The sequence below is a fragment of the Polypterus senegalus genome, chromosome 9, assembly GCF_016835505.1.
Source record: "Polypterus senegalus isolate Bchr_013 chromosome 9, ASM1683550v1, whole genome shotgun sequence".
NCBI lineage: Eukaryota > Metazoa > Chordata > Cladistia > Polypteriformes > Polypteridae > Polypterus > Polypterus senegalus.
In genome coordinates, this window is record NC_053162.1 from 44,769,610 (window position 1) to 44,784,631 (window position 15,022).

Sequence of the window (15,022 nt, forward strand, 5' to 3'; positions counted from 1 at the left end):
CCTTGCCATCTTTATGTATAAGGCTTTCAATTAGAATGATTTTGACCTGTTTCTGATGAGACTGAAGGTTTGGTTTGCACTTTAGCATTTAAATTTTATTTAATAATGCCAAGATTGATTTTCAATTTGGTATACTTACATTTATTAGAAATTATCATAATATTAATTAATGATAATATCCAAGTAACTATGGTATATCTTTATTGTTTTGTTTGATTAATCTGTGGAAAGCACCTTGAGTTTCATGTAAATGTATAATCGAGAAATCGAAAGTGATCATAGATATTAATATCTCACAAAATAGCAGGAAATAACATGATATGGAGAGAGACAAAGGGGCAGGTAGAATCATGGTCCGGAAAAGAGGACAAGGTTTAATTAAAAAATAAAATTAACAAATAAATCTAAGCATTGATGACAAAGCACAAAACCTGAGTTGTAGTGAAAACATTCGTTGGGTATGGTCCTCACATTAACCTCTTGTGTTTTCTCCAACAAGTATTAGAGATCTTAATTTGCTTATCTTCAATCCTAAGAGTGGATAACAAGCTAATGTGTGCCACCAGGTTAGATAGACAGAGCTCAAACAAGAAACTACTCAAACAATGGTAGTTTGCTAGTGTCGCCTCATAACAATAAAAACAATAATCAGAATATTATTTTAAAAAAATAAAAAGAGAGAAAATCAAATTCTGTATGTGACCAAACAAAGTTTAATAATGGACATGGCATTTTAAATGTTCAGAGTCAGTCATTAAACCTTTGGATCACCCCTTATGCATTGTGCCAACGCTGGGCTTTATACTGCCTTCTAGTAAAATGTAAGTATACTATATATAGTATTGTATAAAGTAAAACAGTAGGATGAAAACAGATTTTATCAATTTCAATATTACTGCACATAAATTGTTACAAATTCTTCAAAAATAAAGCAACTTCTATGTCCAACAGACAAACGTCAATTGACCAGTCCTGGTTCATCCATCTCAGCTTGGCAGGAGCTCTTCTCCTTCTCAACATTGGTTTCCTCTGCAGTGCAGCTATACCTGCTATTCGGAGCATCAGCTGGCTTTGCACCACCACAGGCCTGTTCCTTCACTTCTTCCTTATCTGCACCTTCACCTGGATGGCTCTTGAAGCCTATCAGATGTTCATGCTTATGTGTAGACGAAATCATACCAGTTTGAAGGCCTACGGTCTGAAAGTCTGCTTTGTTGGCTGGGGTATGTGAGTAAAATTGGTATTGTATCATACATAAATATTCAGACTGGAATATGGTGACTTTGGTATATGCAGTACTGTCACAGCACTGGGGTCACACACTTTAGCTGGACATAACATTACTTCTATATGAATTGTTAGTATTTTGGATTATGATCATGTATGGGTAGAAAGAGTCACCAAACAGCATCAAATCCTCCAGTTCAGTGTACACAGCTGATGTATTGTGAACACACAATCTGTCATTGCCACATCTGTACAGACATAGAAAATTGTGTTTATTAGAACCCAGCTTGCTCCTACATGTGTGAAATGGGGCATGATAATTTATATAAAGAAAGATTAATTTGTTCATCCATTTATTTTACCATTACTTTTTAAATTCATATTTTTGTTTTCAATGTTGCACAGAGCCAGAGCATATAAGAACTAGCCCTGGCTGAAATTCCAAGCTATTGTTAAAGGATAAGTTACTGTATTTTTAACAATAGTGTCATGCTGTCTTTTGCCCCAGACATTTGCTTTGCTTACTGAAACTCTAAGTAATTTTCTATTAAAAAACAGTGTCCAATTAAATGGATTACAATTTTTGTCTAAGAGGCAGCAGTCCAGCCATGAAATTAAAGCTTTAAAGCTTTGATTATACTGTACATCCATTATAAATTAACAAGGCTGTCACTGCCTCAAAATATGCCATCTGCAGCTGAGAATTTTGCTTATGATAAAAACACAAAGCTGGAAAAACTGAAAGAGTTGGAAGTGCTTTGCAGAAGAAATTCACAAATAGTCTAGTAATAACATGTGTCTACAGATATTTAGAAAAAAAAGTTTAGCTCTAAATGATAGCCAGGATATAAAATCGAAATATAAAAAATAAGTACTTACATTTCAGATTGACCTCCTTTCAGTAATGCTGTTGTTTTGAAAGTATGGCTACTAGCTCTTAGATTTGATGTTGGTACCTCAACACCCAACTGGCAGCCCATCAGAGTGTTTCAGAGTACATTGTGTGAGGAAGTAGTGACATTTAATGTTTGTGTGGTCACTTTAAAAAGTGGCTAGTAGATAGATAGATAGATAGATAGATAGATAGATAGATAGATAGATAGATAGATAGATAGATAGATAGATAGATAGATCCCATGTATCACTGAAACTGTGCTAAAACTTGATGCCAACCCCCCAACATAAAGATCCACGTTTTTATACAACCTTTTATTATTTAAAATCACAGAAGTTTAGCCGAGGGTCAACAGTTTTTTTAGAACAATATTGATAATATCTTGGCAAAATCTAATATATCTAATATCTATATAATTAATATTATATATTTTATAGTTAGATAACATAATGTACCATTTTGCCATTGAGTTATAGAGGGTACATTCAGATTCTTCCAATCAAGCAGAATTAGTCGCCGTGTTAATTAACAATAGGCGGAGTGGAATTTGCACCTGTGATCGGACAGTTGCCGGTTCCCGTAAATGCCAAAAGTGACTCTTCTTTGTTTGGCCCTTGAGTAAGGCCCTTAACCTGCAATTGCTCCGTCCTGGGTAGAACGTTAATCTACATGTAGGCTGTCCAACCTGCAGGGAAAACCTGGGGGTTGGTGGCAGAATTGGCACTCTAACCACCATAAAACACCTCACATTGGTTCCATTCCATCTGAACTAGTATGGTGCTAAGGTGTCACCCATTGCATGTCTGCACTCAGGTCCTAATCTGGGATCATTAAGAATTAAGGTCTAATCACTGATAAATCAGAGAGAATTTCAATTTGAAGATACGTCTCCGGTTATATGATTTCAGTTGAATTAATCTTGTTTTGCATGAATTGAGGAAAGAATTTTTTGTGAATTATGAACTTTTTGTGTCTGAGATATTGATAGAGAGATCTCTTTCCTAGTGTTGCCGAAGGTGGTGTAGCGTAGTAGTGAGCACTTTGACAGTATTTGATAAAGTCTGTAAATACCGTTAATTTGCGTCACCTTACTGGTTAAAATATTTCCGAATATGACCCTGCCCAAATTCAAATACCCAGCTTCACTAACAGTAACGCTGATACTTGATCGTTTCCACAGTCATTCCTAGTAGAACTTCCAGCAGTCTGGAGCTTTTGTGATGACTCGCAAATACAAGCTCAGCCATTCTTACAGCAGGTAACACAATCAGATAACATGTAGACTGAACCAGAAGCATGTAAGCACAGCCTCAACTTGACTGATACACTGCATGTGCTGTGAGAGAGAGTGAGAGTACGTGTAACCAGCACCCAGTTCCTCCGACCTGTGGACAGCCAGTAGGTACAATTGGACGATCAGGTGTTAGCTTTATGAAGTCAATCTCACAGCATGTGTGTGTGCCGTGCTTCAGTCAGCTTGTCATTTGGATTGCTTGCATATCTTCTCATATCTTCTGACTTTCAGTCTCTTGACATCAGAATTTCTTTGTTCCCATCCTATTTTTTTTTTCCATCAAAAAGTTTCACCTCTTGTCAATTTTGTTTTTCCTATCACCAAGAAAAGAAAAATTCCAATTAATTTCTTTCTCATATGTGTCCCTTATGGAGCTCCATACAGGATTATATTCATTACTAATTTTATTTTTCATTGTCCTAAATTACAACTACTCACAACCTAATAGTATTGATGAAAATCCATATTTTTCATCGAAGAAAAAAAAAATCTGACTTGGCCGAATAATCAGACTGAAGCTAAACAAAGTTAGTAACAGAAATCTCTCTAATGAAAGGTGTCCGTTTGATACTCGGGGATGTGTTAACTGTTAGGCGAAATCAAATCAAGGGAATGGGGGTGCCACAGAAATTTTCCATTGCAAATAGTGTACCTGAACCAGTTCCACAAAAAGGGGGCCCCACATTAAATGAAAATTATAATCATATATATATTAATGTTAGGAATACAGCAAAATTATCTCTACTAAGTATAGAAGTAGATGTGTTACATAGAATTAGTTTTGAATATCTGATCAAAGACTTTGCAATTAGAAAAAGTAAGAAAAAACAAGAAAAGTTTTCGAATGTAATGTGGAAGTATACAGTAGAACCTCGGTTCACGAATGTCTCGGTACACGTACAACTCGGTTTACGACCAAAAAGTTCGCCAAACTTTTACCTCGGTTCACGACCACACACTCGGTATACGAACAAGCCAGTTTCCCTTTAGGTTTGTACATGTTCAGTCTCTTCCTGTGCATTTCCTGTGCAGCGAGCGAGCGAGCAAGAGAGAGAGAACACAACACACAAACACACACAGGCGCGCGCGAGAGACACACACACACACACACACAGAGGAGCACGAGAGACACACACACAGAGGCGCACCAGACAGAGGCACACATACACACAGGCGAGCGAGACAGAGGCACACACACACAGGTGCGTGAAACAGAGGCACACACACAGGTGCTCCAGGCTCGCAAAAGAGACACACGCACACACAAAAGAGAGAGACCGTGAGTGAGTGAGCAAGCGAGAAAGCGAGAGGGGGAAGGCTGGACGCATAAGGTAGAAAAGGCTTGTTTTTGTTTTCAGTTCTGTTTACAGAGATCGGTTCATAGCGTGCATTGTGGCAATGTTACTTTTCTTGGTGGTTTATTAAACTACAGATTTTTCAAGTGTTCATTTTTTTCCCTTTGCTTAAAACTCATAAAAAAAAAAACTATCGCAGTGCTAATTTTCTTTGTTGTTCAACGTTTTCTCAGTGTTATTCAATGTTTTTTCATTTAGTTTACTATTATGCTGTGCATTCTATGGTATAATTAACTATATTTGTGTTTAAAAACTAAAAAAATATATATTTACATACAGTTCGTAGAGTCTGGAACGGATTAATTGTATTTACATACAATCCTATGGTGGAAATTGCTTTGGTTCACAACCAAATCGGTTTACGACCAGAGTTTTGGAACGAATTATGGTCGTGAACCGAGGTTCCACTGTATACCAAAATAAATATTATTTTCCATCTTACTTTATGGTTTGTTTCATTGCATATAATTTGAATTAGATATACATGGGGTACCAAAATCTTTTAAGTGCTTAAGGCCTCTAAGGTCTTGATTTGGCCCTGTTGATACTTCTCTGCTTCCAATTTGTTTTAAGTAAATGGAACAATTCTCTAGGACTGCATGCTTGATGATGGCTAGAGGCGCTTTCCCTTTCAGTACAACAAATTATTACATAGAATATAAAAGAATGGTTTTATTGTCAAATACAGTATATCTAATTTTTCCAATGGCAGTAATAGCAACTCCATTTCTTACATCATAAGCATTATTAGGCATTTCATTCAAGTCATGTTGAGCCACACGGCAATTACAGGCTGTTAAGTTTCACCTGACTTCCTCTCTAGTCTTTATCCTTTTTGTTCTCTGTCTGTTGCCAGTATTCTTTATCAGAGTCATCTGGCTCATAGCTAAAGCTCAACAAGTCTAAACATTTCATCAATTTCCAGTTTATACTCAGCCATATTAATAGTATAAATAGCAGCTTGTTTGTCTAAATGCTTAGAATCATTTTAAAAAATAAGTGATAAAAAGTAGAACCAGTTTAGATTTATAAGTTTACATTTCAGCTCCAGGATTGTGGTTAATGGTAGTTAACTTCCTGAAAACTAATCACAGAAAAGAAGTGATGATGACACCAGGTCATTTTTTAAAATAATGGTTGAGTGTTACAAAATCAGATTTAAAAAATGGATACATATTTAAATATGTGAAAAATCTCAAAACATGACCCAATAAACAGGGCCATTCTCTTAGAAATGGATAAATAATTTGCATTTTTTGTTTCACATTTGGACTGCTGCCCCTTTGGTGAAAACTGTAAGATATATTCATGAAGACATCCTTTGTTATAAATTTAATCAAATACAGCTTTAATCAGCTAAGCCTCCTCAGTGGCCATTGGCCTCCCTGTTTTGATTATTCACAGTCTTTTTACTCTGATAATTAATACTTAGCAATGCATTTATCCTCAAAAAATTATCCCTTTATTTTTTTGTAAATTGTACCTTTTACTTTCACTTTAGACAAATGCTGACACATTTATAGCAAGGTACTCTTCATCAAATTATTCAGAAAGACAATGATAATTGTGTTTTGTTTGGATCTTTCTGATTCCCAGGTGTGCCTGCCCTGATTGTGCTCTCTATTGTTACAATTAAAAGAGATTCTTATGGTGTCAATGGAGATATGTAAGTATTTGATATCTAATTTAGCCCCTTTCTACAGAAATTGTAAAATATTAAAAATATTTTAAAAGAATACTCCACATACTGTAAATATCATATTTTACCCAATATCTTACCCTATGTATTTTATAGTGTTTTCATGTAAACTGGTGATACCAAAGGTTGTAGTGAATATTCATCTATGGTGGCCAAATCTGTTCTCTGAAAGGCTTGTTTAACAATATTTTAGTAAAAATACTTATGTTTGGGACTTTGAGGAAATAAAACTATGGATGACACAAGCAACATGAAATTTTATTCATTGATATTTTTGATATAGTTGGTTGCAAGAAACTTTTTATCTCCTTTCTGCATGAAAACATGAGATTAATTTTTTTCTCTGCCATAACTACCAACCACAGTATATGGAGTAAGTAACATATAAAAAAATAATTTTTTGAAGATTACTCCTTTGTATGGATGAGTATTAGGACCACTTTCAATTACAAAATAGACCTTTTTTTACCTCAATGTGTTCCTAATTTTTTTTCCTATGGCCCTAATACTCTTCCTTATTTTTGATACCTCAATGCACATAAAGTATAATGGAAACCATGATGTGTTATGTACATTCTATAATGAATTAGGTGTCACTAGTGAAATAAGCAGGACCTTGACAATCAAAAATTAAAAAAACAAAAGTGTTACCATGTCAGTTTTTTTTAAATTCATTAAAGCGTAAACTAAAATAGAAACCTCAGTCTTAATGTTACAGACATGTTCTGAAGCAGAATATTGAGACTTCAGAAAGTTGGTTTCAAAACATTTAATTTCTCGCAGATTCATATGAATTAAGTCATGTGAGCAGGCATTCTGGAGGTCTGATTTTAGTACTTTTCAAAGTGAGCTTAAGTAGCTTAAATGATAATCATGCCTTTTAGTCTAAAATATTATTATTATTAACTAGAGGGCTCTGCCCCCTGTTTGCTTCGCTCACCAACCCTCTGGTGGGCGCTATGCACCAGCCACTTTGCGTCTCTGTCGCTCGTGTATATGTATTTCACTTTCACCAAACAGCAAATCATTTAATTCTCGTGGATACGCCTCTTCATTGGGAAGAAACACTAATTTTCCCTGATGGCAACACGAATTAGATGATCAAAGTCTCCAGCTTAAAGTTTAAAAATGAACATTATCTATATACTTCTGTCATATCACCTATGTCCATATAGTCCATCTCTTTTCGCTGTTCCATTATTTCACCGAGAAATAATTTCGCACCAACATTTTTGAACCTTTACTTTGTTTTCTACTCTTTGTCTTTTATTTCTGACCCCAATTGGAGCTGAGAGTGCAGGAACTGTGTCTGACAATAGCATTCACATGAGTGAGAAGTGAGTGGACTGTGGGCGTGATTGTAAATGTCTGAGAGGAGGGCGGGACTTGTCAAAATCTCTCGGCACCTGAAATTATCTCTCGCGGGAGTTCAAACGATCTCTGAGAAAGTATCATCTCAGGATTTCCTTTTATAATAGAGAGATATTAATAATACCTTTTATACCTTTTCATCCATGTAGACTTACAAAAATTAAGATAAACATGTCATCTGAATGCTTTACAATATAATCTAAACTTTTTAGTCAATGGAAATTATCCATATGTTAGAGAATGCAAATTTAGGGCTGCTGTTAAAAGCTGGACAACATGACGACTGAGTGATTTACTAACAAGAGGAGAGCAAATTAAGAGCAAATAGGACAGAATAAATTTGTCACATATCCAAGATGAACCAATTGGGAGGAAATAAGTGTCCAATTGTGGGTCTTCAATAGACAGACTGTGAGATGTACAGATGCAAGTGAAGAGTTAGTGTACAGCTTTAGATCAAGATGGCAGACCAAGTGATTGTTTGTAGTGTGCCTGTAATAAAACAGGACAAGGATTACTGGAAGCCTCAGTAAACAAAAAACAGAGAATCAAAAGAAAAATGGAGCGAGAAGCTGAGTCATACAGGCAGATAGAAGCCGAACAACTGTAATGTAAGTCATTTCCTGAAGATGTAAAAAGCAGAAGGCTAGTGGCTCAATTTAAAGAACTCCTGTGATTTAGAAAGTTTTCAGACTACTTCACTTTTCTAACTTTTGCTGTGTTTCAGCCTTGTGCTAAAATAATTAAGCTTCATTTTCCCACATCAAGTAACACTCAATACCCCAGAGTGACAAGCAAAAATAAGATTTTAGAAATGCATGCAGATGTATTAAAAATAAAATGCTGAATTATCACATTGACACAAGTACTTAGCTGAAGCACTTTTGGGTGGGAGTGGGTGGGTTGTTGTATAATGAGTTTAAGAAACACTTTAAAATATCTTTAGGGGTATAATTTATTGTGATGTGCTGGAATTTCTCATTAGAAAAAGATACAGTACAGTACGTAACATTATTATTCAGCCTGAAAACCGACTCCTGTCATTAGTTCATATTAAACCCTGGCTGGCAAACAGACTCAAGAAAGACATAGTCAAGGTCTGCCAAGTTAAATGGGAGCACAAACATCCTGATTTGCATTTGTGTATGGAGTCACTTTAAATATGTGTGGTCACTTTATTTCTTCTAGGTGTTGGGTCACAAATAATATTGTGACCTACGTATCTGTAATTGGATACTTTGGACTAGTGTTCATCTTTACTACTGGAGTGTTGGCTGCTGTTCTCTGTAAACTAACCAAAATATGGCTGGCAAGCAAGCAGGCTATGAAAGAGAAGAGAAGTAGCTGTGAGTACGCAAGCACATTTCTGGGACTTGTCTGCCTGCTAGGGACCACTTGGGGACTGGGCTTCTTCCTCATTGGATCGCAAAATGTGACAGTTGAATACTTATTCACTATACTAAACTCATTTCAAGGTGAGTCTACCAGATACCAGATGTGTTTCTTGCTGAAGATGTGTTTTGTTTTCTCCTTTTCTTAAAATATTTTTGCTGATTGATGAAGAGGTGGAAAGGTTGGACACATCCTGTCACTACACTACAATAAACTCTGAATATTTAAAAAAAATAATTTTTCATGTTTGGTTTATATTTATTGTTGGAGATATGTTTTGAAAATGACATAATGCTCGATATTTGTGTTCAATCTGAAATATCTCATTTTCTGCACTTAGTGATGTTTAATTTAAGTTCCTTCGCTCTGATGTTGTCAAACAGGACACCCTTGGGCTGAATTATCAAGAAATTTCCTGCCCTGCCCAAAACTAAAGCCTTCCCCATAAATGAGGAGCTAAGGCCATATTTGCAAGAATATCTTTATATACGGGACTTTCACATTTTGGAAGGTGCAACAATTATTTACCTAGTCATACTCCAAATCAGATCATTTGAGCCTTTTGATTTGACACAGCAGCAGTCATGAGATTTTTCATGGCATTAATCAAACATGGGAAGGAGGTCTTTAGCTGGGTAGTATAGTAGATGTTTAGAGTTCAGATTTATCTTGCCACAGATAAACCCTTTTACAATTACAGTCTGATGCTGCGTGGACTTGTATGTCGTTGGTCAAAGTTTAAGTGGATGCTTGCATTGGAATTCACACCTTACCTTTGCTAAGTGTTTCTTTGTTCATGGTGTGGTGTTGCATTCCTCGACCTGCTGTTATTCACTGTACTTTGTCCTCTGAAAATTCTTAGGAAAAGTGTTACCCTTCCTGGCACAATTTCGGTGCTAAAGCTGCACTCTTGAAGTAATGCTGTTTCTCGGTCTTCTGGACTGGGTTCTGGTACAGAGCTTGGATTGGAAGTGTGGATATTGGATCTTGTCTAGTATGGAGAAGTATTTCAGATAAAGTAAAATGAATAAATAAATAAATAAATAAATAAAAGAAATTGAAATGTGACAATACTGTAAATAAAGAAAAATCATGAAATGCGAGTGTAAATAAATGAATACGTTGTGGACTATGTTTTTTGCTGCTTATTTATTGCTTATTTTGCATTCCTTCAAAATACAGCTTGAATTTAAAACTCTGACTTTTACTCATCAAAGCTGAGTGGGCGGGCTCTAGTGAATGCTGTGTTTTAATTGGTGAATCGTCATTACGCTGGACTTAAATCTTTGATGATCAAATGTTACATTTACAGCAGACACTTCAGATGCAGGCTCATAATGATGAATTCACAGTTTATAGAATTAAGGTAGACAATTCGCATAATAATTCTAGGTAACTTTTTCTCAATGTGCACAGTCACTTTGAGCAGGCACATGAGCCGCAAGATTCCCAAGTGAAATAAAGCACATGCATCCACGCTGAAGATGATTCACCAATCAAAAAACAGTACTCACTAGAGCCCACCCTTTTTGCTCTGATGAATGAAAGTAACAATTTTAAATTCAAGTCTCATTTCATATTGTGTTTGGAGGAATATTACGGGCAAAATTAAATAGATAAGCAACAAAAAACATATTCTATAATATATTTACTGTACTTATTTACACTCACATTTCATGCTCTTTTTCTTTATTTATTATTACATTTCACAGACCTTTTGCTTATTTGTGTATTTATTTAGTTTGAGCCAGGACTTCTACTTGTGGAAATTCTCATTCTTACTTAAGAACATTTATGAGTTTTTTTGCTCTGTGGAGTGGGTGATTTCCTTCTTCAAAGAGATGGAAGATATTCATTCACTTAGTTTTAAAGTAAGGCATAACCTCTGGTGATGGCATCAAATGTGACTTATGGTTACAGATACAGTGCCTGCTATTAGATGCATTATTTGGACAATCACAGACAGCTAGAGTATCACAAGATACTTTGGAAATGTGAAACTATTTTGGAAAGTCATTATGCAGTTACGTAATTTAACATGCCAAACAACTGATAGTCATTAAATTGAAATGCTTTGGCAGCAAGAACAGCACCTCTAGTTGTCATGGCTGACGCACACACCAAGCAGAAGTTGGGTAATGTTGCAGGTGGTAAGCCAGATTTTCTTTTTATTCCATCAGCTAAACATATACTGTATATAAGAGCACCATAAATGATTTAGTTTTAATTAATTCATGATCAATGTATATATATATGGTGCTAGTTCAGTCATTAGGCCAAGGTGCTGTTTATAAGGTTGGAAAAACCTATAGTCAACTGAGACTGAGGAATTCACTTGGATAAGTGTTTAAACGTATCAGAAAAAAACTATATCCGGATGAACAGAATCAACTTTCTAGAATTTCCTTACCTAGATTATTGAGCATGCATCGAGATATATATACGTAAGATTTAGTAAAATTTGGCTTTAGAAAGATATTTACATACACGACAATATAATGAGTCTTGTCAAAAAAATGCATGAACTCTCAGCGTGTGTGTACTTTTTAACATGAAATGATTAGTGTTACAGGCCTGTGTCACGGCTTGAGTACATTATGGCCACACAAACAAAACAGCAATTGACTCCTTCACTTTTATATTACAAGAAAAATAAAATAAAATAAATGAAGAATAACAAATGCCTTTGGATTAGTTTTTCAGCTACTCCAGTATAAGCTGATATCCATTCTATCCACACATACTGTAACTCCAGTCTGCAGCAATGTAAGTCCTTCCAAACAATTTGAAACAGAAATGACTTTGCCACAAATTCACAGTCCGACTTCCTAGGATATCAGGTAAGTTTATTCACTAAGTAAATGATATACTTAACATTCCATCGCCACAAGGCTTTCTTTTGTTATCCGCATGTGTGTGTACTTGACAACATGCACTACATGGATGCCTTTAACACACCAATAAGTACCGCATGGCACCATTCGTTTTTCAGATGCACCACATCATTGACTTAGTTGCACTTTATGATGACCTGTTTCCTTCAGCTTCAGATGTTTTTTCTTTCTTTGCTGTCCACCCATTCACTCCTAATTACTCCATCCTCATCCTTCACTCTTCCATTTGGCTCTTTACACAACCTTTCCCTACCTCTTTCTTGAAATGTCTAACTCTCCTTGCACTCCCTACACACCACATACAATGCAGTCCCTATTCAACCTGGTTGATCACCTGACAGGGTGGGTAAATGTAAATACTGAGAAGCTAATAGCAAGACAAGGTCTCCTCTTTATGTCTTGATTTAATGTATAGTGCAGGTAAAACAGACATTGTGAAAAAAAAATAACTTTAAACTTTTTTCAAGTAGGCTAGATATATAAGTATATTAATTTAAAACACTATCCCTGAGGTTTCCCATCCCTGGCTTCAGTATGTATTAAAAAGCACAATGCAATGTTTCTACCTCAAATAAATGTGTCTGTCAAGAGTTAGGGTTCTTACTCCTTTTAAATTAGCTGAAATATCAGTGATAGGTTGTATATACATCATAAAAAGTCATATTTTGTATTAAATCTGATTAATTTAAAATTATTTGACCAGATAAATCAGACAGGCTCACTGAAATGCAGCAACTTAGTCACCATGAGAAATGTGAGGGATCCTGTTGGGATCCTAGTAGGTGAAATGCTATATATACAAAACATTTCCAAATGTGATAGATTATGTCCAACATCTTTATTACCTTTTCTCTGATGCTCTTTCAGGATTTTTCTTATTTATCTGGATTTGCATTCATAAAAACAAGGGAAACAAGTTCTTCTTAGAAGAAAGAAAAGAACAAAGTGCAGTTGCTGAAGTTCAAGAGCAAAACTAATTCTGAAACCAGCACAACTTGAAAGTGGAAGGACAAAATAAATTCAAATGGTGTGACTTATAAGAAGAAATGAAAGTGAAAAAGAAAGTGGATGACCAAAGATCTTAAAATATCTGAGAAAGTGTAGAAAGTAGAAGCTTTTAGCTAGCCTAACTAGTTTTAATTTTACTTAGCAGAATTTAAATGAAAAGATACTTTTAATTCAATGATTTCAATGATATTTTGTTTTTAATTTAATCATAGCAGGAGCTTTTATTATCCATTAATTACTGTTATAAAATGTAATGGAAGGTTTTATGGAACCTACTGTTTTGTTAAAATAGCATTTATTATTTTCACAATTCTTAACTGTTTGCTAAAATAATAAAGCTATAAATGTAAACTATGAAGTTGCAGTCGTTGTGAATGTGCTTTATATTATTAAGGTTATAGTTTATATTGTGTGTTAAGGTTTATAGTTAACTATACCAAATAAGGACATTTGCCTGAAAAATCTAATGGGAAGTGAGAAAACTGCAGTCATATAAATTAACTTGTAAATATTTTACACTAAATATTAATCCCAATTAAGCATCTTGTTATACAAAGACATTGTGGTAGATTACACAGTGCTGTGTTATCAATTTCTGAGCTTTCGATTTAATTTACTGTATGCAATTAAAACCTTTTGATAGTGCTTAGATATTAAATTTATAATGCAACAGAATAAACAAAGTTGGAAAAAATATGAGTCTGAAATGAGTTATCTTTTAGTAACAAATAAAGTGTGCCTGTTCCCCCTTCAATATACTGGGCTAATAAAAATATAAGCAATACTTTCATCAAAGGTGCATGAAGACACATCTTGTGATGGATAAAGAATCATAAGTGGTGAGAGCAAAGAAAGATTGCCAGTCATGGACTGGAAAGTAGTGTAGGCAGTCATTAATTCAAGATATCTGCTTAGTGTTTCCATTGCGTAGAAGATCATTTCTGCATTACTATTTTGCTGTCATATAAGCACATTCAACGTAATACTTTTAAGGTAATGGATCAGCACAGCTCACTGCAGTTATCAATACAATTAAATGAAAAAGTTAACATTATTCAATGAACTTTGATATGTGTATCTGTAGGGATTTTACAAAATCTCTTAATCATCCTAAATAAGTACCATCTGCAAATATTAAGAATTTGTGTGTTATGTTTTTCTTCTAACAATCTATACAAATTTAAAGATTGGGCTTTGACAAAAACACTGAGATCTCTGATGGTTTGTAATTAATGTTTTTCTATCTGCTGTTTTATAATTTGCTTTCATCAGTTACCATATAAGCAAATTAGTTAAGTAAATTTTAACTATCAGTATCCCTCTAACTAACACTTAAAATTACAGCATAATGTTTTAAATGAGGGCTGTTTGGCTTTAGAAAACATAGTAAATGCAGTATACTTTGTAATGCATTTTCAAACCTATACAATTTACTTTAAGTTTGCTAATGCCCGGTCACATATCATTATAGAATGAGACCTGTATCCCTGGATAATATATAAGACTAGATATGAAGCACAAAAGGAATTACAAAATAAGGCTTTGTTCTTAATACACCCAGCTGGAATTTAAATGAGCTGTTTAAGAAGGAAATACTAGTGGCCTGTGAAGCAGAAGCACTTTACAATGTTTGTCCTTGAACATCATTTTCTTTGAAAAAGGTAAGAACTTGAGTACCTTTAACATATGTAATCATTTATTTTTGGCTTTGGACTTTCTAAATTTCTCTTTTAAACCCACACCCCTTTTCCTTTTGTCATATTTTCAGTAATAAAAGCTTTGTTCCAAGATTTGAAAGTTATGGAGGTCAAAGAGAAATATCTAATTTTTTTTTTTCCCCAAATCTAGTCATCGACTATGTAAGGCATAGTTTGAACAAATGTATTT

At 34.7% G+C, this 15,022-nt stretch overlaps 1 protein-coding gene across 1 annotated transcript in view; it reads left to right on the forward strand.

Moving 5' to 3' along the window:
• The window catches only part of LOC120535298 (adhesion G-protein coupled receptor G2-like), a 99,515-nt gene extending 84,941 nt beyond the window's left edge, over positions 1-14,574 (forward strand). Inside the window, exons 12-15 of the mRNA XM_039763047.1 lie at positions 952-1,223; positions 6,368-6,437; positions 9,030-9,316; positions 12,995-14,574. Of these exons, the coding sequence (XP_039618981.1) occupies positions 952-1,223; positions 6,368-6,437; positions 9,030-9,316; positions 12,995-13,104 (739 nt within the window). The 3' untranslated portion in view covers positions 13,105-14,574. The remainder of the gene's footprint in view (positions 1-951; positions 1,224-6,367; positions 6,438-9,029; positions 9,317-12,994) is intronic.
• The last annotated feature ends 448 nt before the right edge of the window (positions 14,575-15,022 follow it).